Raw genomic sequence first — 26,322 nt, 5'->3', positions numbered from 1 at the left:
ATATTGATTTTCTTCTAGTGTGTTGAGGAACTTGTGAAACAGTTGGCTTGATAGTGTCCTCCATTCAAAAGTAAAAATAATACATTTGAAAAAACACATGTAGCACTGAAATCTAGCCCTTGGGTCTAACAACAAGTAGGTCTTGAGGCACTTACAGAGGAACAACAGTACACTCAGCAGAAATGTTCCTTGAAACATACCCCTCAACACATGTACCCCTCAACACATGGTCTAGACCAGGGGTCCTCAAGCCCTGGTCAGTGGACCTTACCTGTCTGTGGCCTGTTAGCAACCGGGCCACACAGGAGGTGAGTGGCGGGCGAGCGCAGAGCTGGCTCCAGGGAGCAGGCGAGGTAGGTGGTTGCCTATCATCCCCAGATAGGATCATCTAGTTGCAGGAAAACAAACTCAGGGCTCCCACAGATTCTGGATTGTAGTGGGTTGTATAATTATGTCATTATATATTATAATGTAATAATAGAAATAAAGTGCACAATTGTATCATTCCGAAACCATCCACCACCACCCCCCTCCCGGTCCGTGGAAAAATTATCTTCCAAGATAAGGTTGCCAAAAAGGTTGGGGAGCACTGGTCTAGACAGAAATTAAGGAATTTGTTCTGTGTAATTAATGGGAGCGAGCCAATATACTCCCTTTGGCCATATGACGTTATAATGATGTCCTATGCGAAGTTCTCATAACCTTTGCTTGCTTGCTCGTTCCTGATTTCCTCTCCCAGCGCCCCAGGGCGTAGGTGGGTTTCAAACGTCATTCTCCAAGGAGAGCAAGAGGGGCGAGCCTGAAAGGGCCTCGGCAGAACTTGGCTAACTACATTTCCCGGCTTCCCCGTTTTGGCTTCCTTCTCCCAAGCGACGGAGGGTGTTTTTTCTTTGCAGAGAGAGAGAGAGCGAAAGATCCTCGCCGGGCTCCTGCTACCTCGGCTCTAGGGCTGTGCATGTGGCTGAGCAGAGCGGGGCGGCGCTTGTCGTCTCAGCTCCGGCCAGCCACCCAATGCAGTAAAAGCTCTGGGAGCCAACGCAAGCTGCTCAAGCACAATGCAGCACTGAGGCGGCAGCAATAATAATGCGCGGCTGCCGCTAGCAGCAGCATTGCTGGAGCGCCTTCCCGGGCACCATGCGAGCCTGCCCGTGATCCTTGCCGCTCGCGGGCTGGAGGAAGGAGAGGCCCCCGCAGAGCCAGCGTCATGCATCCCGGGGCTCCTCTGCTCTCCTTGATGCTGTGCGCCTTGGGGACGTTCTCCGGAGCTCGCTCTTGGCGGGCAGGTAAGACCACCTCACCTTGCCTGGGTACTGCAGCACGCGGCGCCGATTTCGGGGGAAAGGGGCCCATGATGCGTCGGGGATGCGTTCAGGGAAGCCAGCAAGGGCCAGCTGCATTTCCTGCGCCTGCGTATTTGTTTTGGCAAGAACACGATTTTTTTTTTTTTTTGCAAAGCATGAAAGTCCCCCGCTTAAGATGGAGATCTCAGGAGCCCCCCCCCCGGGCGCGCTTCCACTCCCGCAGCAGCAGTGCATGCTTGTCTCCCTTCCCTCCCGCTCGCCCCTCGTCTGTCGGTAAATATCCCCGCCCGCCTGGACGGGCTGCTGGTGACTCTCTCCCCTTCTCTCCGAGGAGACGCCTTGCTGACGGAGATGGAGCGAAGGGACGAGGATCGCTTTGCGGAGCGGCAAAACACCGTCCCTTTCCGGCTGATCTACAGCACGGACGAAGGCAACGAAACTCAGCACGACCTGCTCAACACCCGCATCGGCAGCAGCTCGGATGGGAAGCAGGTAAGCGGCGGAGGCAGCAGGTGAGAGAGCGAGAGGCAGCCTGCTCTGCCGGGCTCGCTGTTGCCCCGGCGACGGGCGCTTGGTGGGAGAGGCGGCGGCGGCGCCTTCCAAAACGCCCGTTCGGTGCTGATGCGCCATGCATAGAAATTGCAACTGGAGGGGAGGGCGGAGAAAAGCCATTGCCGCTGCCGAGCTGACGGTCCCTGTGAAATCTTACCGGGCGGGCTGCTCTCCAGCAGATGATGCTTTGCAAAAACGTGGTGCCTGTACAGGAATCCTTTACTATCTTTTCAAGCCGGGTGTTGGCAGCGGGATGGCCCGCAAAGCAATCGTAACAGGGCATAAGCCGACCTCAAAGCCTGCCCAATTTGTTCCTGTGCTTGCAGAGATGCCCCTTCCCTAACTTTCTGACAAAGTGCCCTCCAAATGGTGCTGATCTCCCTGCATCCTTAGCACTGATGGAGGGGCATTTCAAGTGCAGGAGTGTTGTTTGCTCACTTCGAAAACTGATTGGGGAGTCATTGCTCAAAAAGCCTGTGGTCCAAATCAACTAGATTTTCAGGGTACTGGACCCAAATCTTGCTCTTCTACTGCAGACCAACAGGGCAATCCACCTGAAGCGTTGTTTAAAAAATGCCCTGAAATGAACACCCCCCCCCATCAAAAGTAGAGAAGGGATCTTGTAAACTAGTTTAATAAACTATGCCAGACGAATCATGCTAGTAGTGTACATGTCAAACTATGAAAGAGTGTAGAAATCAGGGGGTTTCTGCTAGTTGAAATACTTTAGCGGTTTTAGAAATATTTTAGGCCAGTGTCTTTTAAAGTTGAGAAACAGTCGTAGTGAATAACTTTCCATATTTCAATTTTCAGTTGATCCAGTTTCTTACTTTTTTGGGATGATCTGTATTTATAAAGTTTGAGACAGCTCATCAGGGGTGGCTGGGAGGAAAAACTGGCCCTAGAAAAGGGCCTGACCCCTGTCCCACTCAGGTCCTGCCCCTCAAAAATGGGAGGGAGAGAGAAGGAATCAGCACAGAGCTTGCTCTTCTACTGCAGACCAACAGGGCAATCCACCTGAAGCGTTGTTTAAAAAATGCCCTGAAATCAACACCCCCCCCCATCAAAAGTAGAGAAGGGATCTTGTAAACTAGAGCTGTGTGGGGGATGGGGGGAGGCCGGTCCAGTTTTTCTTTGGGCTGCATTGAGCAAGAAGCCAGGTTCATCCTTCTTCCTGCACCACGCATGGTGGTGGTTGGGGGAGGGGCAGGCTGGGCTCATCCTCCCTTGTACCACAAGGGGGCCACCAGTTTGAGGCAGCAGCAGATTGCACAGGCACCTCACTTGGGGTTGGGGTGGCCCCAGCAAGAGAAGGGCGCCCCCAGCAATTAGCCCATCAGGACTTTTCCAGGTGGTCTTAATGACCACTCCACCCTTGCAGCTCATAAACTAAAAACAATACAATGAAAGTATAAAATAGTAGCGTACAAATTATCAGGACTAAGCAAGTAGAAGCTTAAAAACAGCACTCGGCATATTCATAAAACAGCCCCTAGGCTGAAAGCTGTTTCAGGCAATATATTCAGGCGTCTGCAGTCAAAGAGCAAAAGTTGTACCTTAGAGGCCCACTAGATTACCAGGGTATAATCTTTTGAGAGTCAAACCTTAGAAAATCACATATAGCTTTTGATATAGGTGAAAAGATCTGCGATATTAACTGATTAGATTTTAGATTGTTGGTAGTTGTCTATGCTGTGATCACTAGCACTAATGCAACATGAGAATACCATGCACAGATACAGCTTCCTTTGGAAGGAGTAGAACCATCCTGACTGCTGTAATGTTTCTTTCAAGATAATTGATGCAGCAGGTCCCACTGCCAAAGAGGCAGTCTGGTCTGCATATGGAAGGTCTCAGGTTCCGTCTTGGGTATCTCCATTAACAGATCTCCCATAGCGGATATTGGGAAAGACTGTGTGAGACACGAGAACAACTGCCGGTCAATACTGAACTAAATGGACCATTGATGACTCAGTAAAAGTTAGCTTCACATTTTCATGTTATAGTGATACTTAAATTATTATGAGCTAACCGTCCATGCATTGCACATAATATCTGCATGCTTCACTTAAGTGTCTTACTTTAAGGAATTCTTAAGTTCATATGGCTCATTTCATAGTTTTGCAGGAGAACCATATTTAACTGCTGTAATGTTTCTTCCAAGTATACTTGAAATAGTATACTCCTAAAGAGAATCAATATATGCTTTCTCATTTGGTTTGGACTGTTTCTTATGGTCTGAGTCTTCATCTCTCAAAGCGTGGGCAAGTTGTACCTTCTGTAGTATGGTGAATTAGCCTATATAATTTGCACATAAGTGCTCATTATTTGCTATTGTCCTGAAGGCATTTGTGCTGTTTCACTTATGATGTGGTACAGCAGGATGTCAACGTCTGTCACTAATGAGAAGAATGTGCCTTTATCATAGTTAATGAGCACATCTAGGTCATCCAAAGATCCTGGAGCTTTTAAAACACATTGTTTTAACAGGAGCAACTCAGTTACCTTAAACATGCTAAAGGTTGCTCTGAATAAGCCAAAACCCCAGAACCATCTTCTCATTCTAAATTGTGTTTGCCTAGACTGTATTATTTATCAACCTATGTGTGACTGAAAGAATTTCATCATACTCGCAAAACCATGCATTTATGTAATGTCCTAACATTTTAAATGATGTTACAGAGGTTACTTATATTTTCTTAACTCAGTATATTTTGGTACAAAATTTTGGAAACTTGAGGAAAATCACTCTGTTGCTGTAGCTGCTCTTTAAAAAAAAAACACGTGCATCTGAAATTAAGCCTACCATATTTACCTGAAAGGAGGATGACCCTGAACATAAGATGATCCCCCTGAAAAAATGTTATACACAAAAAGTTTTGCATAGCTGTGTATAACTTGCATGTGAATGTAAGAACCCCCCCCCCCTTTTTTTTGACAGCACACACTGGGAAAAATACTCTTCCTTTTAGGTAAATACAGTATTTCTGTTGAAAGTAGGAACGTATGAGTATGCACATTGTAGTTTTTTGTGTAAGTTCTTTTGTAAGTTTTTTACAGTGCAGTTTTTACAGTGCATTGATTTCAATGCACAGAGCACTGATTTTAATGGGCTTAGAATGCACTGTTAGTTTTATTTATTTTTGTTAGGAAGTTCTGATTCCTTTTCAATTTTTAGCATTTTTGCATCATGTTTACTCCTTTCTATGCTTATATACCAATATAATGGAGAGATTAGTTTGTAATGGAAACATTTTACATAGACTTCAAAACAGAAAATGGTGTGAGAGCAAAGGCAGATGATTTTGATATGCACAAGGGAGTAACAATATTGAAACAGAGATTTAAAAGTTGAAAAGTTTGGTGCCGTCTTTTGTTGCCATCTTCCACTTGCAGGTTAAAACTTCTTTGTTTCATTCGGCATTCTCTCGGTGTTTCTTCTTTCCTGCCACCTGTTTTGTTGTTTTTATGTCTTTGCATGTATTTTAGTTCTTCTTAAAAATTGTTTTAATGACATGTTATTTTTGGTTGTTTTTAATGGTTTTAAAATGTAATTTTATTATGTACATTTTAATTTGTTAGCCATCTTGGTGGCCTTTGTGAATGCTAAAAGGCAGGATAAAAATTTTTAAAATAAATAAATAGTTGTATTCTTCTTTATCAGCTAACAGTTGCATTTTGAGCTATGTGAAGCCTCTGTGAAGCCCTGTGTAGAATGTATTGCAGTACTCTAGCTAAGATGTGATCAGAGCAGACGGATTGGTGCTCTTTGGGTCAGTTTATGATCTTGTGGCATGGAAGTGTTCTGTCTGGTTAAAAATGTCTCCTGAGTTTTCCCCCCATGATATAAATCTAAAATATAAGCAGGGAGTAACAACAACAACATTCGATTTATATACCACCCTTCAGGACAACTTAGTGCCCACTCAGAGCGGTTTACAAAGTATGTTGTTATTCCCCACAACAAAACACCCTGTGAGGTGGGTGGGGCTGAGAGAGCTCCAGGGAACTGTGACTAGCCCAAGGTCACCCAGCTGGCTTCAAGTGGAGGAGTGGGGAATCAAACCCAGCTCTCCAGATTAGAGTCCTGTGCTCTTAACTACTACACCAAACTGGCTCTGGGAACTTGTTCATCCCCAGCTGTTGGTTGATGGCAACAGTGACATTGTATATCATAGTTCCATGCAATCACTATAGTATGCAAAAGTATCTTCTGTATGTAGATTGGGATTATAAATGTAAAATGATTAGATGTGAAGGACTTCATTCAATAAATTATAAAATGTAACTTTATATGAAATATGTAACAAATTTAAGTCTGCAAAACTATAAATTCTCTTGAGGACTTGCAACTTTAAAAAAAGTATGAATAGTTTGAGTTCTAATAATGGCAATATGCTCCACATACAGTATTCCACAATTTGACTTTATTCTATGGTATTTATGCTACCATACAATAGTAATATCAGATATTTGGAATCTACTAAAGTATAAGGAAGTCTAAAGTTTTAAAACAAAACCAGTGTTCTATTCAAAAGGCTTTTAATATTTTATACATTAGTTGGGAAGAATTTTCAGATTTTATTTATATACTTTCCCCCTTCGTAATAGCCAGTTTGTGAAAGTATCAGGACTGCTTTGCTTTCCCACAATAAAGTGCATTTTGGGGCAGTTGTAAAGAGAATTTTGTTTTCTGATGAAAGCAACTTCTGATTACTTTTTAAAATTTGCACACATGCACTGTTGCATAGATGAATTTGGAAAAGAATAATGTATGTTCCAAGGAATAACATACGTTTTAAATTGCATTCCCATTTAAAATGTTTAATTTGAAATAGATTCCAAACAGGCTTTACATTTTGACTTAATGTCCTTTCGTGTGTTTCCCTTCCATAAAATGAATGGCTTTTCAGCTCCTTCATGTTTACTGCATGTTGTATTGCTCTTTTCTTCTCGTGACACTCTCAAAATGTCCTGTAAGTGCTCCTGATAATCCTTAATTGCAGTTCACTGATGCCCTTCTCCTCCCCCGCCCCCAACCAGTGAGTCCATTCTGGCTGCTAAGTTGGATATGTAAGTGCATGCTGGAAGGGAGCAGAGTGAGAGAGGGTCTAATTGCTCAGATCTCTTTTGTCCCTCTCAGCATTCTGGAAAGTAATTGAGGACTCCAAAAGAAACCCAGACGTAAGTTTGCAATAAATCCATTGGGCAGTTTAGGGCAAAACAAAAGATCAGTCTGGGCCAAAATGACAACAGTCCAGAAAACTATCCATTTAGTCCACTGGCAGCAGGTTACTTCTTATCTGAAATAAGACAATTTAGCACTTTAAACAAATCCAGTTATCCCAGTGAATGGTTTACTCAGTCTCAAAAGTACTTTTGCCTGTGGAGTTACGTTCGTATCCTGAAAATCACAACAGTTGTAGTAAAGCGTGATCCAGTTTTGCTGGTGTTTTGAATTTTACTTAAAATCTCAGCAGAGCTATTTTAGACAAGCCTATTTTAAAAAATAACAAAAACAGCAGTGTTGAAATGATAACTCAGCGTTAGGGGTGTGCAAAGGCACCCTGGTTCGTGTTTCCCGAGTCTGGCAAACCCGAATTGAGAAGCCGATTCGGGTATAGCAGAAACCCGAATCGCCCAGCCAATTCGGGTATGCCGATTCGGGTTGGTTCGGGTTGATCTGGGTTAGCTTTTTCAATGGGAAAAAGCCTCCCCCAGGCTTCTCTGAAGCCTGGGGGAGGCATTTTCCCACCAAATCAAGCCAAAATTGGTGGGGACCTTCCTCTAACTCCCCTCTAACAAACCCCCAAGTTTCAGACCGATTGGACTTTGGGGGGCCATGTTATGGCCCCCCCAAACCAGGTCCCCGCATCCTCGCCTAAAAAAGGGCATAGCTTTAGGTTGCTGCTGCTGATCTTCATTCATTTTTTCCTATGGGGAAAAAATGAAGAGGCAGGCTTCCTTTGCCAGGGGTGGCATTTTGCATGCAAAATGTCCCCCAACCCTCAGGGGCCCTTCTCCCACCTCTACTCCCACCCCCCACCAAGGCTCAGCCAGCTCCCACTGGGGGGGCATTTTATGGCCTCCCCAAGTAGGTGCTCTCAGCCCCCAAAGTCCACCCCCTACAGCCCCACACAAACCCAATTCCCCCCCAGCTGCCACACACAGACCCAAATCCCTACATTAGCCCCTCACAGACCCAAATCCACCCCCAGCAGCCCCACACCCATAACCCCAGGAACAGGCTGGCAAAGGCCAGCCCTCTCCCTTTGTTCCCTATGATGGGAACTTCTAAACTCTCTTTCCCAGGGCAATTCAGCACAGCCCAGGGGTGCCACAATGGTGGGCACACTTCTGAGTGCCAGCTGGTCCCTGTGAAAGAGCACCTGAACCACAGACACCCTCCCTCAAATTCCCCCACCACCTACAGAGATGGCTGGCCAGCCAGCCCCATTGTTCCCTATGATGGGAACCAAATGCACAACAAAGAATAAAACACAAACAACACAAAATAAAGTTTTTTAAAAAATATTTTCTCCCTTTCAAAGTACAAGTAGGCAAAGCATTATGACACATTACACCAGCAGTCCCCCACACAGAAAAATAACACAACTCACTTAACATCAGAGAATCACAAAAGCACAATTCCTGTCAAAAACACTTTATTTCTTGAACAGCGTTAGGTTACACAGCAGGGGGGGCACACCAAAGGGCATTCCAGCATTCCACCTCACAAAAATAACACAACTCACTTAACATCAGAGAATCACAAAAACACAATTCCTGTCAAAAACACTTTATTTCTTTAACAGCTTTAGGTTACACAGCAGGGGGGCACACCAAAGGGCATGGCAGCAGTATCTTACACAAAAATAACACAACTCACTTAACATCAGAGAATCACAAAAACACAATTCCTGTCAAAAACACTTTATTTCTTGAACAGCTTTAGGATACACAGCAGGGGGGGCACACCAAAGGGCATTCCAGCATTCAACCTCACAAAAATAACACAACTCACTTAACATCAGAGAATCACAAAAACACAATTCCTGTCAAAAACACTATTTCTTGAAAAGCTTTAGGTTACACAGTAGGAGGGCACAACAGGGCATGATAGCAGTGTACTACACAAAATAATACAACCCACTTCACCGTTTTTGACAGCAATTGTGTTTCGGTGATTCTCCGATGTGAAGTGAGTTGTGTTATTTTTGTGTAGTACACTGCTTTCATGCCCTGTTGTGCCTTCCTACTGTGTAACCTAAAGCAGTTAAAGAAATAAAGTGCTTTTGACAGCAATTTTTTGGTAGTGATTCTTTAATGTGAAGTGAGTTGTGTTATTTTTGTGTAATATACTGCTGCCATGCCCTTTGGTGTGCCCCCCCCTGCTGTGTAACCTAACGCTGTTAAAGAAATAAAGTGTTTTTGACAGGAATTGTGTTTTTGTGATTCTCTGATGTTAAGTGAGTTGTGTTATTTTTGTGTAAGATACTGCTGCCATGCCCTTTGGTGTGCCCCCCTGCTGTGTAACCTAAAGCTGTTCAAGAAATAAAGTGTTTTTGACAGGAATTGTGCTTTTGTGATTCTCTGATGTTAAGTGAGTTGTGTTATTTTTCTGTGTGGGGGACTGCTGGTGTAATGTGTCATAATGCTTTGCCTACTTGTACTTTGAAAGGGAGAAAATAATTTTTTAAAAACTCTATTTTGTGTTGTTCGTGTTTTATTCTTTGTTGTGCATTTGGTTCCCATCATAGGGAACAATGGGGCTGGCTGGCCAGCCATCTCTGTAGGTGGTGGGGGAATTTGAGGGAGGGTGTCTGTGGTTCAGGTGCTCTTTCACAGGGACCAGCTGGCACTCAGAAGTGTGCCCACCATTGTGGCACCCCTGGGCTGTGCCGAATTGCCCAGGGAAAGAGAGTTTAGAAGTTCCCATCATAGGGAACAAAGGGAGAGGGCTGGCCTTTGCCAGCCTGTTCCTGGGGTTATGGGTGTGGGGCTACTGGGGATGGATTTGGGTCTGTGAGGGGCTAATGTGGGGATTTGGGTCTGTGTGTGGCAGCTGGGGGGAATTGGGTTTGTGTGGGGCTGTAGGGGTGGACTTTGGGGGCTGAGAGCACCTACTTGGGGAGGCCATGAAATGCCCCCCAGTGGGAGCTGGCTGAGCCTTGGTGGGGGGTGGGAGTAGAGGTGGGAGAAGGGCCCCAGAGGGTTGGGGGGCATTTTGCATGCAAAATGCCACCCCTGGCAAGACAAGCCTCCCCCAGTTGTAGTAGAGAAAAGAGCACCTACTTGGGGAGGCCATGAAATGGCCCCCCCAAGTGGGAGCAGGCTGAGCCTTGGTGGGGGGTGGGAGGAAAGGTGGGAGAAGGGCCCCTGAGGATTGGGGGGCATTTTGCATGCAAAATGCCACCCCTGGCAAAGGAAGCCTGCCTCTTCATTTTTTTCCCATAGGAAATAATGAAGAAGATAAGCAGCAGCAAGCTAAAAAGATGCTCACTTTTCCCTTTCTTAGGCGAGGATGGGGGGGGACCTGGTTTGGGGGGCCATAACAGGGCCCCCCAAAGTCCATTCAGTCTGAAACTTGGGGGGTTGTTAGAGAGGAGTTAGAGGAAGGTCTCCACCAATTTTGGCTTGATTCGGTGGGAAAATGCCTCCTCCAGGCGTCCGGGAAGACGGAGGCATTTTCCCATTGAAAAACCTGAATCAATCCGAATCAACCCGAATCAATTCGGGTTATGGCGATTCGGAAAACCCGAATTGATTCGGGTTTCCCAAATCGATTCGGGTTTCCCCGAATCAACCCGGATCGGGGTGATTCAGGTTTTTTTCGGGTTTCCAAAACCCGAACTGCACACCCCTACTCAGCATATGAACAAATGTTGGTATATGTTTGAACAATACAGGAATTATGTATCCAAAGTTGAAAGATATAGTTAGAACACAGCAGGATCCAGTTAAAGATTATTTGGTTGAAGAATAGCCATTTCTTCACAGATTATCTGCCCCTTCTTCAATGTTTTTGGGAAGCATTTTGGCTTAACAAATAGGAATATGAAAAAACTGCTGTAGTTGTGGTATGAATGCTACCAGTGTAGTTCTATAGATGCATTGTGGCAAGGGGGTCTAATGTAGCGTTAAACACTTGTAAAATAGTCATATCGACCATTTTATAACTACAGGTGATCTCTAGAAAAGGCATCAATTTCAGCTATGTGCATTGTGACATAATTCTTGGTTGACCCCATTACCCCGTTTAAAGGGAAGGGATGACTGAAATGACAAACAGTGTTCGGCAGTGGGCACTGAGGGCAGTGTTGGGGCACTTGAGATCCTTTCGGTAATAAAAGGAGGAAGATGCACGTGTTAACGTAGCTGAGAGCCTCTTTCCCATAAAACAATATAATGAATATTTTCATGTCACTTCTGTTAGAGTTTTTTTGTTTGTTCCTGTCACCTACTTTGGAAGGACCAATGGGATAATAAATGAAAAGGGTTTTTTTCCTTAAATTTTCTCAGAGTTTTAGCAGAATGTGTTACTCTTCGCAGCTTGTGAATTTTAGTTCTGTAGCATTTTAGGTGATTAATTCTTTTGCTGCTGATTTACTTTTAACTTGGACATTCTTTTTAAAAAATAACTAGCATCTTGGGTAGGGGAGAGGGCAGCAACGCAGTACAAAAATGTTTTCGAAACATGTTCCTAGCTGCAAACTAAAACACTAGTATTGATTTGTCAATGAAAGTTGGAGCAGAGATACTAGCTCAGCAGCCTGGTACTAGCGGATGCACAATTTCCAGTTTCCAACACCCTCTTGACTGGTGTGGGAGATAGCTGAAACACCAGAATAAAAAAAGAATAAAACAAAATAACATCCATGTTTAGAAACATACCCAGTTCTCGAAATTCTGAACCAACATGTTGCTTTTTGGAGTCAAACTAGAATCTTAGACCCAGGTTTGAATCTTCACTCGTCCGTGGAAGCTTGCTGGGTGACCTTAGGCAAGCTAGGATTGTTGTGGGGATAAAACGGAGTAGAGGAACACAATGTAAGCAACTTTGGATCCCCATTGGGGGAAAAGGCAGGGTATAAATAAAGTAAATAAATAAAATGCTCACACAGTGCAATCCTAAAAAGAGGGACTCTAGTGTAAGTCCATTGTTTTAAACTGCATTGTTAAAGGCAGCTAGTTAAGAACAATATCGCACAAGATCATCTGGGCCCATGTGTAGCTTGACATTCATTGTGTTGATACGTTGTAACCTTCTGGCTCATAATAAATTTATAGTGTTGGCCTTGATTCTCCCCTCCTATATCGAATATTCATATCACCTATAACAGAACTTCTAGGTATAATTTGAATCTCATTATTGTGAATCGATATTTAGATGTGGAACATGAATGCTGCTCCCATATGCATAAACCTGCCCTTGTAAAGGGGAAAAATGATGCCAAAAGGTTTATGTGCAACTCAGCACGTAGCAAAAAGACAGCACAATTTTAGACAGAAGTGCCTTTGATCCCTGCTGTACTGGGAAGCCATCCTTGGTGCAGTGGAGCTGAGCCATCTTTCAATGAGGCCTAACACCACCACCCCACCTCTCTGGCTGGCTTAATGCAAAGTAGTCTCTTCGTGAAGCAAAAGTACCAGTTGTCAAAACAAGTATGGATGGTTGTAATGCTCTGCTTTAATCATTTGGGGGAATGGAGCATGGCCGGGGTTGTGATCCTCTCCCTGGTGGTTGGTAAAATATTAGAGTTGCCAACCTTCAGGTGGGGCCTGGAGATCTCTTGGAATTACTACTGACTGATCTCCAGGTGACAGATCAGTTCACCTGGAGAAAATGGGATGTTTTGTTGTGTGTGGGGATCCCCCAGAGATCCCTCCCTAAGCTCCACCCCCATATCTATAGGCATTTCCCAAGGTGGAGTAGGCAGCCCTAACAGACTACCTTCCAGCAGCAGCTTGGCAAAGGAGTAGGGAGGGGCTTTTGCTACCTTGTGCAGCATGCCCTACGTTTATCTAGCAGTTCCTTCAAAGCAGTTCACGGACAAACGCTGCAGCAGCTAATGAGTATAAATAAACCTTGGAAAGCTATAAAGGTGCAAAGGTATATGAGGTTGCCTTGCTGGGTTAATGTGGTCTATCATCTTGTTTCCATGACTGGCCAGTGAGATATTTCCAGGAAGCCCATGTACAGTCCTTCTCTGATGACCCCTTAGGCTTGCCAGGTGGGTAATTGCTAATGGTGGATAATCTCTTAGCAATTTATAGTTCTGCCTGCTGGTCACCAGTGGGAGGAGTCAGGCTGTTGAAAGGGGTGTGCGTGCGCTCATTGTCCCTGGCCAGTGATAGTTTCTTAAACAAAAATGCTATGTTTTTGGCTGAGTGTTAAAGAATCAGCCCTTTTGCAATGTCATCGCTGGATGTAACATCATAGTCTGGGGATTACCTGCTTGTTGGAAGGATGTGGTGTTTAAAAGATCTTCCCTAGCTACATACTAGATGCTTGCAAAAAATCCCAAGAGGTTTGGTGAGGGAAGGTTTTGCCTTTGCAGAAGCCAAGTTGATTTTTTTAGCTTTACTCATTATTTCTACCAATTTACACAGGATTGATGTTGGGCTAAGAGGTCTGCCCGAGATGCCCTTTGAACCCGATCTTTAGAAATAGGTATTGCATCCACTACTTTGTAATTGTTTTGTAAGGATTTTGTGGCAAGTAGTACAATTTTATTTGAAGATAAGCAGCTTTGTATTTGTGGTTTTGAAGAATATTTGTCCTAGAGAGTTTTCTCCTTTGACTTAGGATGGGATCTTCTAAACTACCCCCCCCCCCCACACACACCCACACACTGGATGAAGAGGCAGGAGGCTGAGGAATCTTGTTTGCTGGGAAGTTGAGGCCCTCTTTCCCATCCTCACAGTGATGAAAAAGGCAGTCTTGTAGTCCTTTTGATGCAGGGCACTTTCAAGAAGAATGTCTTGCAACTCCATAGACTTAACACACAGCTATATGTGGCTATACATGACCTTTCCCCCCTAGAGCCACAAGAATAGGAGAGTCAGAGGTCACTCTACACGTTACTTCTTTTACGAGTTCTCCACGAAGCAAATCCATGCTCTGAGTGGACAGGCATCAGTTTGGGGGATTGGCTTTTATAAACAAAAGGAGAGTGCAAATGAGCTCAGACAACTACCACCAGGGAAGGGCAGTGGTTAAGTGGTTTGGCTGTGAATCAGCACTCTACTGGTTCGAATCCAACTACTGCCATGAGCTCAGTAGGTGGCCTTAGGTAAGCCACTCTTCTCAGCCCCAGCTCCCCAGCTGTATTGTGGGGATAATAATAACACTAACTTGTTCACTGCTTTGGGTGCGGCACTAATCTGTCTAGAAGAGTGATATATAAGCGCAGTTATTATAAGCGCAGCTATTATTAAAATCAATCAGCTTCCCCATCCAGGCAAATATTTAGCGGGTTAGTTTAGATACTTGGTACCTTGGTATAATTCACCTGTAAATGATCGCTTTTACATATACTCAGGCAGTTTATAATTCCCACAACGTGCTTACGGCAGGCATTTTCACTAGAATATATTTCAACTCTCTTGCCCACCTCTAAGGGTTAATACTTTTGTGAATGGAAAATCAATGCAACTTTGTATATTTTACAGCACTTGTGACTCTAGGCTTCCTTCATTGGAGGTATTGCCACCCCATGAAACGGCCTGTTAATATTTTACACATTGTTGGCATTTTCAAGCTGTTTAAATCCTGTGTATAGGTTTTCTTTTCTTTTTTATAAGTCACTATCTCAGCAAGTTGCTGGTAATGGTAGTGCAGGAGGAGATTTACTTCATTGTCTGTCCTATAAACAAGGATAACATTTCGTATGAATCCAGAGGAGTTAGCCGTGTTAGTCTGTAGTAGCAAAATCAAAGAGAGTCCAGTAGCACCTTTAAGACTAACCAATTTTATTGTAGCATAAGCTTTCGAGAATCAAGTTCTCTTCGTCAGATGCATGATCCAAACTGTATTTGTGCATTTCAATCCTACACATATTTGTTTCAAAGCAGTCATCTTGAGTTCAGTGTGGACGGTACTTCCATGCAGAAGTGAAAGTAATGTAGATTTCTTATCAGTACTGACTCTTTCTTAGGTGGAGAGGGGGATGCTCAGAGCAGAAGATGGAGCCTACCTCTTCAGCCACTGTCTTACCTGTGCTCTGTACTGGCACATTCCAGTTAACTTTCACTCTTCCAAGTAAGCATGTACGGTCAATTCCTGTGATATGCCGCAAAAGTCTAGCATGGGTATGTGTGGTCAGTTACATCAGTAATTTTTTTGTGGGCTGTAAACTTTAAGGCCTTTTTAGCCCAGTATCATAAGGAGTCCTTAAATGATCAAAGTCCTGCACGTGCTCTTTTAAACATGGTACAACTCATCTGAAAAAAATTAGCTTTCTCCAACATGAAACCACATTATATTCAAAATCATCAACTCTTGGCTAGATGCTCACTTCCTACGGTTGTCCTTGCTGTAGGGATGGTGAAGGATGGTGCAGGTGGCTTGCTGCTGCAATATCCTTGACAGGAGTCGATTTGTTCTTCCTTGGGTATGCAGTTTAAAGTACAGGAAATCACACAGGTATTGAGCTCTTAGTATAAGAGGCAGGGTTGCCAACCCTCCCGGTGGTGGCTGGAGATGTCCTGGAATTACAACTGATCTCCAGGCGACAGGGATCAGTTCCCCTGGTATTGTACCCCGCTCAGGTCCTTTCACTCTCCAAACTGTCCTCCCCACAAGCTCCACCCTCAAAATCTTCAGGGATTTCCCAACCTGGAGCTGGCAACCTTAATGGTGTGGAGGAAGCTTGTGGTGTTGACTCAATAAAATAGTTAATAGGTTGGAAATTAGGTCGTTTTTTAGTGTTGGATGAGCCAACCTGGGCTGAAATCCCAGCTCAGTCTTGAAACTTGCGGGGTGACCTCAGCCCAGCCACTTTCTCTCCACCTGATCTACCTCACAGAGTTGTTGTGAGAACAAAATGGGAGGGAAGGTTACTGTTGCCTGGAACTTCATGGAAGAGGTCATCTACTAAAGTTATGGAAATAACAATTACATATTTTTCAGGAAGACATTAATTGTGAAAGCAAACCAGGATGCTGCGACCCAGAGGCTGCAGACATTTTGCAAGTCTGCATATATTTTAGTGCCTCTGCGTTCCCATTTCCCTTACTCTGTTGCTTTTAGGAAAGCAGCTGTGCTTTGCCTAAGAGTTGTGGTGCCCTGATTTGCAAAGCCATTTCATTATAATAAGTTGTTGTGTATGATGCAGGGGTGGGGGGATGATACTGGATGGATAGTAAGAGATATTCTATCGGAGCCTGAGTTACCTTAAGTAATAAGAGGCAAAGATTTTTATGGGAAAAGGTTGCTGCTTTTGGCATGCTGCTTTTTCTGACCACTTATATATAAATTGAATTTTCACTGTGTCAGGCACAGCTTATGAACAAATAAAATGAAAACATACACCGATACCCAATGCAAAATCAGCAGGGTGTAGTGCAGTCCTAATATATAATTTATAATGTGTCACAAACGTAGTGACCCCAAGTTGCTCTTCTATAATCGTAATGTGCATAAAGGATAATAGATAAGCATGAATGATTTAGAACTCAGAAAAAGCAGATGACTTATTTAGACATTGGCTCCTTCAGTTTATGAAGCTCTTACACGCGTCCTTGTGTGAACTTTGGTGAGGTTTAGCAGACTTCAGGTGGCTTCCCCTGAACAGCTGCTCAGTTAAAGTGAAGAGGAACTGATGGATGTGGCTGCCATGGCCAGATGGAAACTTAAGCCTAGGACACACATTCATAGGGTTATCAGCCTCCAGGTAGGGGCTGGAGATCTCCTGGAATATCAGCTGATCTCCAGGCAACAGAGATTAGTTCCCTGGAAAAAATGGCTGCTTTGGAGGGTGGACTCTATTGGATTATACTCTGCTGTGATCCCCTCCCCAACCCCACCCTCTCCAGGCTCCACCCCCAGAATATCCAAGAATTTCACAACCTGGAGCTGGCAACCCTGCACATGTAGGAAAGTGAAACGACAATAAGGAGGCAAAAAGGACTGTTCCGCTTCAGAATGTCAGGTGAAATATTATATTTTGGAATGCTGCCATATGTTTAAACTCCTTACAAATAAAAAACAAGCACAGAAAACAGAGGGAGAAGGGTTTTTCTTCCTGCTATGCTAGTTTCCTATTTGTCTGGTGTTTTCAGTGCAAAGGAACACTACTCGCAGTCTGAAGTGGCGGAGGTTTATTGTACTATACGTACACGCTCCATCTTGTTTTCCTGCATGTATGAGCCAGGTAAGAGTCTGCCCAGAAGCAATATCCTTTGAACTTTAAAGCCATTGTGTCCTGTTTACTCAGGATGTAGGAAACACAACTTTGTCCAAACTCTTCTTTAATTTTCACCAAACATTTATGTTAGAACTGGTCCCTGGCATTGAAACAATTAATATATGAAGTTGTTCTTATACTCAAGTTCACCGGTTCATTTACTTCAGAATTTGGACCCTCATGCACTTGGGAATTAAGTTCCCAGCTGGAATTCCCACCCAGAATGCCTCTCTACGAAGTCCATGTGAAGGACAAGTGTACTTGGTAAGGTGTGAATCAGCCCTGAGGTTGTAAAGCTGTGTCAGGCCTTGTATCATTTCAGACAGCATGGTGTGGGTGATTGTATAACTGATACTCCATATGTCAGAGGGAGAAGACTAAGCTGGATCCTTTCTTCCTGACATCTGTGTTTTGAAAGGAGGGAGTTTGGGAGAGAGCATTAAGTCATACAAATCTGAATTAGTACAGGCCATGCAAAGGTTTGTCAAGGGAGTGAAAACTAAGCTTCCATCTGTTGTGGAGCTTCCACCAAGGCTGCAGCGAAAGTAGCAAAAGAAATGATTTAGATTGTTGGATATAATTTTCTGTGTTAATCTTTCAGCGTCCCAACCAGTTTAAGTTGTTTGTTCCTTGGGGGGAAAAAAGGCTTGAAACAATAAAAAAGAATGTCTGTTGCATAAATGCCTGCAGGTTTTGTGGTTTGTTTTTGCTTCCCTTTTTTGTCCTCTTCAGTTTTTAAAGGTACTTTTAAATATTATTTGTGGGTAACACTTAGCTGAGAATGATAGTGTGTGATTTGTGTTTTTCAGAAAAATAGTTGCTTACTGAGATTTGATCATTTGCTCCTTTTTTCATGCTATGTTATTTTTCATTGTTTCAGCACAATGTGCTAAATTCAATAGCTGTAAAGCCACTCCCAGCTGCATCTTCCAAGGCCTGCATTCCAGTTCTCCCTGGCCTGTAGAAACACTTGAATATCAAAGGAAAAATGAAGTGTTTCCCCCTCTTATTCACAAAAAAGGGATTCTCTTGGCAGATTTTGGTGTTTTTCTTACCTTTCATCTTATTCTTTGAGTGCCACTACACAGTATCCTGCTCTATTAATCTCTCTTTACTGTAGTGAGGTTACTGCCCTCAAGATTTTCATTCCTTAGGGCAGAGATGGCTACCCCAAAGACAAGGATTCTGTCCTCGCTACACCCTTATGATTAGCTCTCTGTTCCTGCTTCACTATTTTAGCTATGTTTTACTATTTTATAAATGTGTTAGTTTATGGATTTACCCATCTCTGGCCTTCAGGACTGACTGAGGTAGAGAATGAGATTCAGGTTCTTTCCTCATGGGGCTTTTTCATCCGTTCTGGCCCCATATTGCATCCGTTTCTCTCCAGTCTTCTGCATGCACGGTCGAAAGTATTATGATTTAGCCTCCAAACTATTTCCCAGACTTTTTTGCATTCTTCATGGAGAAAGGCTGCATCCCTGGCTTTTCTGTAGCTTTTCTCCACATACCTGATTTTTTGTTTCCAGCAAAGTCAAACCTGGACTTTTTTGAAGTGCAGAATGCTTTCTTTCTTTTACTCTCCCCTTTGTCCTCCTGTATCCTGATTGGTTGAACAGCAACCAATCAGGTTCCCCCCCATAATTAAAACGGCATAAAAGCATCTTCCTAGTGCGATTTCCTGGCACGATCCCATTTAATGGCCCTTTTTCTGACGTCATCGAGCCATTAAAGGGGATCGTGCCAGGAGATTGTGCTAGGAAGATGCTTCATGCCGTTAGTTTGTGCAATCTCCCGGGGCGCTTGTGAAAATGGCATGGAAATAATACATTTTTATCAGCCTGCTCTTAACCCTGTAGACGTGACTTTGACCTTGCAAAGAGGCTTCCTTTTCTTGTGAGAATAAGTCTTTTCTTTTGTAAATTATGGGAAATAATAACAACAACTAGGCAGAAAATGCCTTTGAACATTGTGTTTTGCTCATCTGTAGTCCAACCATCTGAGATTAGCACCAACAGCTTCTGTAGTGGAATCTTCTGAGCAAATTTGTGCCTTGTTGATTTCCCCCATCTGTAATCAAACACTGGACCCAACCCATGCTGCCAGTCATGCATGTTGTTAGATAACATCATTTGATCCGGTATATGGTTAATCAAAGTATGCCTATGTTTCGGTTTTGTTTGTCCAAAAATATCAACAAACAGCTGAACATTTCCAGGATTTTCATTCCTTAGGGCAGAGATGGCTACCTCAGAGAAAACCTCTCTCTCCTTTAACTTCTCTGCATATTAAAAACTTGAGTGTAAGCCTTGCATCAGGTGCTTTTATATTATTATTTAATTTATAGAAACCTTCCACATTGAACTCATGGCTGTGTACTTAAGTGGAGTTCCCAGAAAGACTCTCTTACATTTAGACAATCTTAACTGTAATAAGTTTGCTGGGACTAATTCTTGAGGCCTGGCTAGTTCAAAGGAGCGAATAGAAACAGGAATGAGTTGCCCCTGGTTCATGAGTGCTTGGGACCACATTTGGTGTTTCACATTCCCCATCTTCTGTTGCCCAAGGAAGTCAAGGAAGTATTAAAACATTATGGTGGCATTCCCAGAAAAGCGTCCCCTCTCCACCTAGTGGTTACATACACCTCAGCACTTTAGAGGAAAGCAGTAATCAAATCAGCCTCATTCTCTGTATTACAGTTCATGGTTTTGGTTTATTCCAGTCCCAGTTAAGTGAGAGAAGCAGAGCGAATTAGCTAATAATAAAACCAGGGAGCTCTGCAGGGATATAACAACAACAACAACAACAAAGTTTGATTTATGTACTGCCCTTCAGGACAACTTAATGCCCACTCAGAGCAGTTTACAAAGTATGTTTTTATCCCCACAACAAAACACCCTGTGAGGTGGGTGGGGCTGAGAGAGCTCCTAGAAGCTGTGACTGACCCAAGGTCACCCAGCTGGCTTAAAGCGGAGGAGTGGGGAATCAAACCCGGTTCTCCAGATTAGAGTCCCACTCTCTTAACCACTATACCAAACTGGCTCTCAGTCCAGCTCTTTGATGACAGTCCACCCTCCAAAACCACTGTTTCTCTAGGGGAACTGATTGCTGTGGTCTGGAGATCAGTTATCACTCCAGGAGAACTCCAGACTCCGTCTGGAGGTTGGCAGTCATACTTTCAGTCCTGAAGGGAGAACAGATGGGATAGGGTGGGTGGTCTTTATTCCACCTATCTCCATCTGGGGTGGAAGAGGGTACTTCATCCAAGGCAGATGCAGACACATGACGTCTGTGGAACAGCCTCGTGGAAGGCATCTAACTTTAGGGCTTTTCAGTGAGGGTATAAAAAGAGCTTTTTAAGAGTCTTTATGGGACAGCCTAAAGGGCATAGCTGTGGGCTTTGGCTTATGTGCTAATTATTTTAATAAGTGTTTTTGTAATAGTTGTTGTTACCCACTTTGCATGCTGACCACTTTGGGTGAAAAACATAATATAAATACACTAAATAAATAAATACTCTTTTAAAATGGATAGAGGACCCAGTGAGGCAGGAGGGAGACATGATAGTAGTAAATATTGTGAAAATGGAGACATTGCAGGGATGACTCTGGCTAAATCCAGGGTCCCCAATGTGGTGCTCACGGGCTCCTTTCCTGGTACCCACCAAGGATTTTTAGAAAGTGGGCAGGCCAGATGGGGCTTTTGCTCAGCAGGGCTTTAATTGGGCATTGGGGATCGGATTGAATGTGCAGATTTTAAAAAAAAATTGTTTTGGCAGTAGCTGCCACCACAGCACAAGTATCTTTACTATGTGATTGAAGGTAAACTGTGCTTAAGCATGAAAATATTTTTAAACAATATCTTCAGTTAAAAAAGCATCCTGTTAAGCAGAGCTTCTGTCTGAAATGTCAAAGAGTTACTTACTATTAGAGGTATGCATAACCTCACTGCCTGGTTGGCTCTCCTCTGTGGCAGCCATTTTGTTGTTGTACACACCACGTGTTAGGATTTCAGAGATGCCTGCATGCTCAGAAAGGTTGGGGACCTCTAATCTAATCTCTATATGGTTCAAAATGAGGTAATAGAATCCTGAAGTAATAAAATGGACTGTAAGATTTCAAAAATTTCCCACATTAAAAAAAAATGAAACAAAACCCCCAAAAGGAAAACTTCAGGAAGAAAGTTTTAGTCCTGCTTGCTACAGGGTATGCTGCCTGTGGAAATTTTTTCCTGCTCACCTACGGCAAAAAAGTTATGCCTTATCTGGAGTCCCAAGAGCTCAGGCTTGTCAGGTGCCCTCTGATGGCAGGCAAACTCTTGGCATTTTGCCTCTTTGCCTACAGAAGTGGCAAGCTACTTCATGATTGCCTGCCACCCCCAGGCCACCCAAGTACCACTGGGTGATACGTGTGCTCCCAGCCAGTGAGATGATATCACTTACAGAATTGACACTATCATGTTGGCTACAGGAGTACTCCCATGCTTTGCACAGGACCAATTTTGGCCCCAAAGAGGCTGATTCTGTAAGAACTGGCCCTGCACAAAGTACGGGAGCACTCCTGTGGCCAGTGTGACGATGTCACTTCTGGAAGTGATGTCGTCATGCACCCGATGGGAGTGCCCAGTAAGCATTGCCCCCCCCCCAACCGTTGCCAGGAAGAACTGGCAACCTTGGAAGGGCTACTGTCTGTTTTATTACCCAAAAGGGGAAGATTTATATGCTATTTTGAAGGAGAAGCAATGTAAACAAAGAGGCTGGCTTCTCTTGGGGTTGTCCATGGGATGAAAGTTGTGTGGTGTTGGACATGGTTAGAGATGAAATGCTTTGATAATACAAAATAAATCTACAACAGTTACTATTTTTTCATTAAAAAAACTTTAAGAAGCATATTTTCAGATCTCTAAGCATGCTTCATAAAAAAAGCCTTTATTGTACCAGATAACACAGTGTTGTACTCTGTGGGTTTTTTTTGAAGTAACATGTACTGAGAGCAAGAGGTCTTGCATGCATTTTTGAGAAAGATTGCTATCACTGCTTCTGACTAAAGGCAGTACGAGTCAAAGCCTCACTACTAATATTTCAAAGCTGCAAATGATTTCATCATAAATGCCATAGGAAGGCAGTACCATGTAAAGCAAAATTAAGCTCTGTAAAACCAGACTTTTCTGGTTTTATTGAACAATTGATGACTGAAAGCATCTCTCATTTGAGTTTCCTGTTCTGTTTTATGAAGGAAAACCTGCCATGCTAATGTATGTGACGCAAGTTTTTCCCTGCAACCAACTGTGCCTGTATGTGGTTGCTTAAGTGATCGCATCCATTAAGTCTGTGTGGGTTACTGAACGTTTTCTCAACAGCTTAAATGCCAGAGAGGCTTGTTTGCCAGGCCTGTTACTTTTGTGTGGCAGTATTCAAAGCTGCCTTTAGTAGTTGGATGTTAAGAGAGTGCCCACTGGAACTCTGTGTGAGATGATGGTTACTTGCTGTGAACTAACCCATACCATAATCCATGTGTTGGATTGAGAACTGTTGTGCTAGGATTTAGCCGCACGGAGTGGGAAGAATCAAGAAATTAGTCTGGTTGAGGTATAGGATGCTGTTGGAATGTTTTCCAGACTCAAGGCAGATTACAGAATTAGAAAACAATGTGAATAGAGGCCACTATAACATATACAATAAACAATTCAAGGAAATTAGATTACAAAATTAGAGAACAATGAATTAAAAACTATATAATCTGTGAAGAGCCACTGTTAATCCAGGAACTGGAGCTGGCTGCAGTCTTGCAGAAAACTAAGAGAGGGATCATGTGTTTTACAGAGAACGTGCTTTCAAGAGTAAGAAAAGCCCTGCTGGATCAGAGTAAGGCTGGGGTTTGCCAATGTTTTCTTTTCATGAGAGCTACTTCTGAGTAATGAAGAATAGCTTGGGATAGTGTACTCTCCTCCCTGTCTTGTTATCAAGTTTTGTTCTCTCCTAGAAATAGAGCATTGACTAGGAAGAGCACCTAAAATAGTGCTGTCAGCTAAGAAGCACAGTGAAAAATCCCATGAAGTAAACACTTACAGGAAAAAAGCTTAGAGCAGATCTAGTTACAGTCTTTTCCTGGTTTTGTTAGGGGCTGCAGAAACTACACATCAGCTAGTGTGATTCTGGTACCTCATGAACTACTTTGATTGCAAGTTATGCTGGATGTATGTTGGGGTGAAATAATTAGTGTGATTATACTTTCTCATATACATTCATTCTCCTAGAATGTAATTTCCTGTATATACACAGAAGCTTCTATGTAAGTGCATGCAAAATAGAGATGTCAGTGGAATGGGGGGTATGGCCAAAGATTGGTTCTTATCCACTGCTGAACTGTGGTGATTGGTGAAAGAAGAAAACTGAGCATAAGGGCAGTGTTGCTCACTTTGGTTGTTTTCCGATTTCTGATTAAACATTTCTTACAGAACTACCCTGCAAATGTATTTTGTGATTTTTTTAAAAAAAAAAATACCATATCAGAAGGGGTTTATGGTGAGGAGTTCTTTCTCATGTTAATCAGATGAGAAATTTTGGAGAAGTTGCTGATTTAGTCTGAGTAGCAAAACCAAAGCAGTCTTGCCACAAGATTCCTTTTTGTTTTAATTATCAAAGTGTCTGGCAGATGCCCAGTTTAGGCTTTACCATCCTAGTCCTGAGGTTAGAACTTGTGTTGTGGGCTTGAATATTGGCCAAATTGGCTGAAAGCCTTTGCTTGGGCTGGAAAGGCACCAGCGTATCCTGGACACAGTGGCACCTTTTAATGTTCAGCCTGTTGACGCTGTGCAAACTGAAGTCTTAAAACAGAAAGTCATAATATACATAGCCATTAGATAGATACTGAAGTCTGGTAACATGAAATAAAAGGACAACCGGCAGAAAATGAAAGAAGTTCCAGGTTGCTACGCTTGCTAGAAATGCAGTGTTACCACCTAGGAATCTAAAATATTTTTGCTGCATTCTGTGAGTTGAGCTTCACTCAAGGTACTTAGGAATCTCTGAGCACAAGAGATGCAAAGAGAGGGAGAAGGTTTTATAAGGCACAGAAATATTGCCCTCTTAGTGTGGGACACATCCTCAAAAGCCCACAGTGAACTAAGTACCTGCATGTTTTCAAAATTTATTTTGAAATTGTGAAGGCTAGAACCTCGATTGAACTGGTACGGAAGATGGTGGTGTAGAGGCAGCGGCACCAGGTGAGGCTCTCTGCTTTATACTGAAATAAAACTATTGAAGAGTTGCAGACTTTTATCACCTTTGTCCTTGACAAGCAAGCAAGTGAGATAAGCAAGACAAGACTGGCTCTGGCTGAAAACTTGGGAAGTTATAACAAACCCTTACTTATTTAGTTTATCCTTTCCACTTAGTCTGGCATAGTGTAATCAGTCGAGGAAAGGAGGTGCTCTTAAAGGGGAAGTGAAGCAAGAAGTGCGAGTTAAGAGAGAAGAAATAAGAGCTTTCTTTCACTAATTGGAACTGAACATTAACTGAACATTCAAAGGAATCCAAGTTCCACAACACATTTAATATTCTGTATGGCTCAGCAGGTGCTATAAATGTGTGTGGTAAGAATAGTTCTGGGTCTGATAACGTGGCCTGTTCCTGGAAGCCTCTCGTTAGCTGTGTTTTTCTCCTCAGCAGGTCTTCACTGAGGGCCAAGCTACACATGACGAATGACACTTGAACAGCAAGTGTATTTCTCCCTGTTCACTTGCCCTCCACTCAATCCACTTGCCAGGCAAGTGTCTTTCGTCATGTGTAGCTTGGCCCTAACTTTTCTTGCTGATTCTTGTTACTTTCTTGGGGCAGTCTAATTTCTTTTAAGATCCAATCCTTTTTTTCTCTTCAAGCACCCCCCCCCCTTAGAATGAGTACTTGTTCCCAAACTTGTTCCCAGTTGCTAATAACAAACTGGATATTGATGAAATTGGGAAGCCAGAATGGACTACTTAGTTTCTAAAATGAGGATAGTTTCAGATGGGTAGCTATGTTGGTCTGCAGTCAAAGAGCAAGATCCAGGTCCAGTAGTACTTTGAAGATCATCTAGATGTCCAAAGTATGAGCTTTCGAGAGTCAAAGTTCCCTTGAATGCTTCAATTTACGTTCCTTTTAGCCAGTGAGTCATATTTTGTCAAATTACCTTCCAATTCACTGACATATGAGGGTCAGCCAGCAAGCCTTTCCAGAAGCAGTTAGCTGTGCAGAAGCTTCTGGAAACAGGCCATCTCTTTTCTCCAAGTCTCTTTCCTCCCTTTTACATAAAGATTTTACTGGTACTTAAATATTCCAAAGTGTATTGTGCGGGAAGATTCATAACGTTGCTTCTGTTGCTGATATTTTATGGAGTATGCGTACCACCAGTTTTTTGATTCTGTGAAATTCTTCATTTTAGTGCCAGCAGTAGTGTGTAGCAGAATTTTATCAGTTAGTTTGAAGTATAATTTTAAAATAACTCCAGGCAACCTTGGTTTGTGAGTGACAAGAGCGAGTCAAGAATTCCTTGAGTTTGTTCAACTCCCATCCCTACTCCATTCATATATAGCTGGCAAGTTAAGAGTTCCTAGTTTGGAACTAACTGTATATTGATTATTTGACCTCTTAACTGGGTGAAAAAGCAAAGTTCTGTTTATTTTCATCTACAGACAAAATTTCTAAAGGAGGGTTCAACTGTGGTTGATGTCTGAACACAGCCAGTGGGTTAGAATTACATGACTACAAATAAGATAGGAAACTCTTGATTACTCCTATCCTAGTTATGGAGAACAATTGTATGTAGGTTATCTCTCACATAAACTGGACAATTTATGTAAGACTTTCAGTGATGACTGTACATAGCTAACTCAAAGAAGTAGATTAGTGAATATAAAGAATGACTGACTATAAATAACCTTTAGGCAAGGTTCCACTTCTCCAAAACCTGCGGTAGAATAGTAATTAAGTGGCTGGGCTACAAATCTGCATTCTGCTAGTTGACTCCCACTACTGCCATGAACTCTGCAGATGGCCTTGGGTAAGTCAGTCCCCTCAGCCC

General features: G+C 43.1%; 1 protein-coding gene across 1 annotated transcript in view; it reads left to right on the top strand.

The window, feature by feature from the left end:
- Positions 1–1,064: 1,064 nt before the first annotated feature.
- The window catches only part of ADAM22 (ADAM metallopeptidase domain 22), a 160,044-nt gene continuing 134,786 nt past the window's right edge, over positions 1,065–26,322 (top strand). The window contains exons 1-2 of the mRNA XM_054991318.1: positions 1,065–1,283; positions 1,636–1,793. Of these exons, the coding sequence (XP_054847293.1) occupies positions 1,205–1,283; positions 1,636–1,793 (237 nt within the window). The 5' untranslated portion in view covers positions 1,065–1,204. The remainder of the gene's footprint in view (positions 1,284–1,635; positions 1,794–26,322) is intronic.

The sequence above is a fragment of the Eublepharis macularius genome, chromosome 11 (assembly GCF_028583425.1).
Source record: "Eublepharis macularius isolate TG4126 chromosome 11, MPM_Emac_v1.0, whole genome shotgun sequence".
NCBI classification, from domain to species: Eukaryota; Metazoa; Chordata; class Lepidosauria; order Squamata; family Eublepharidae; genus Eublepharis; species Eublepharis macularius.
The sequence above is the reverse complement of the archived record's forward strand: the minus strand, read 5'-3'. Positions and strand labels throughout refer to the sequence as shown.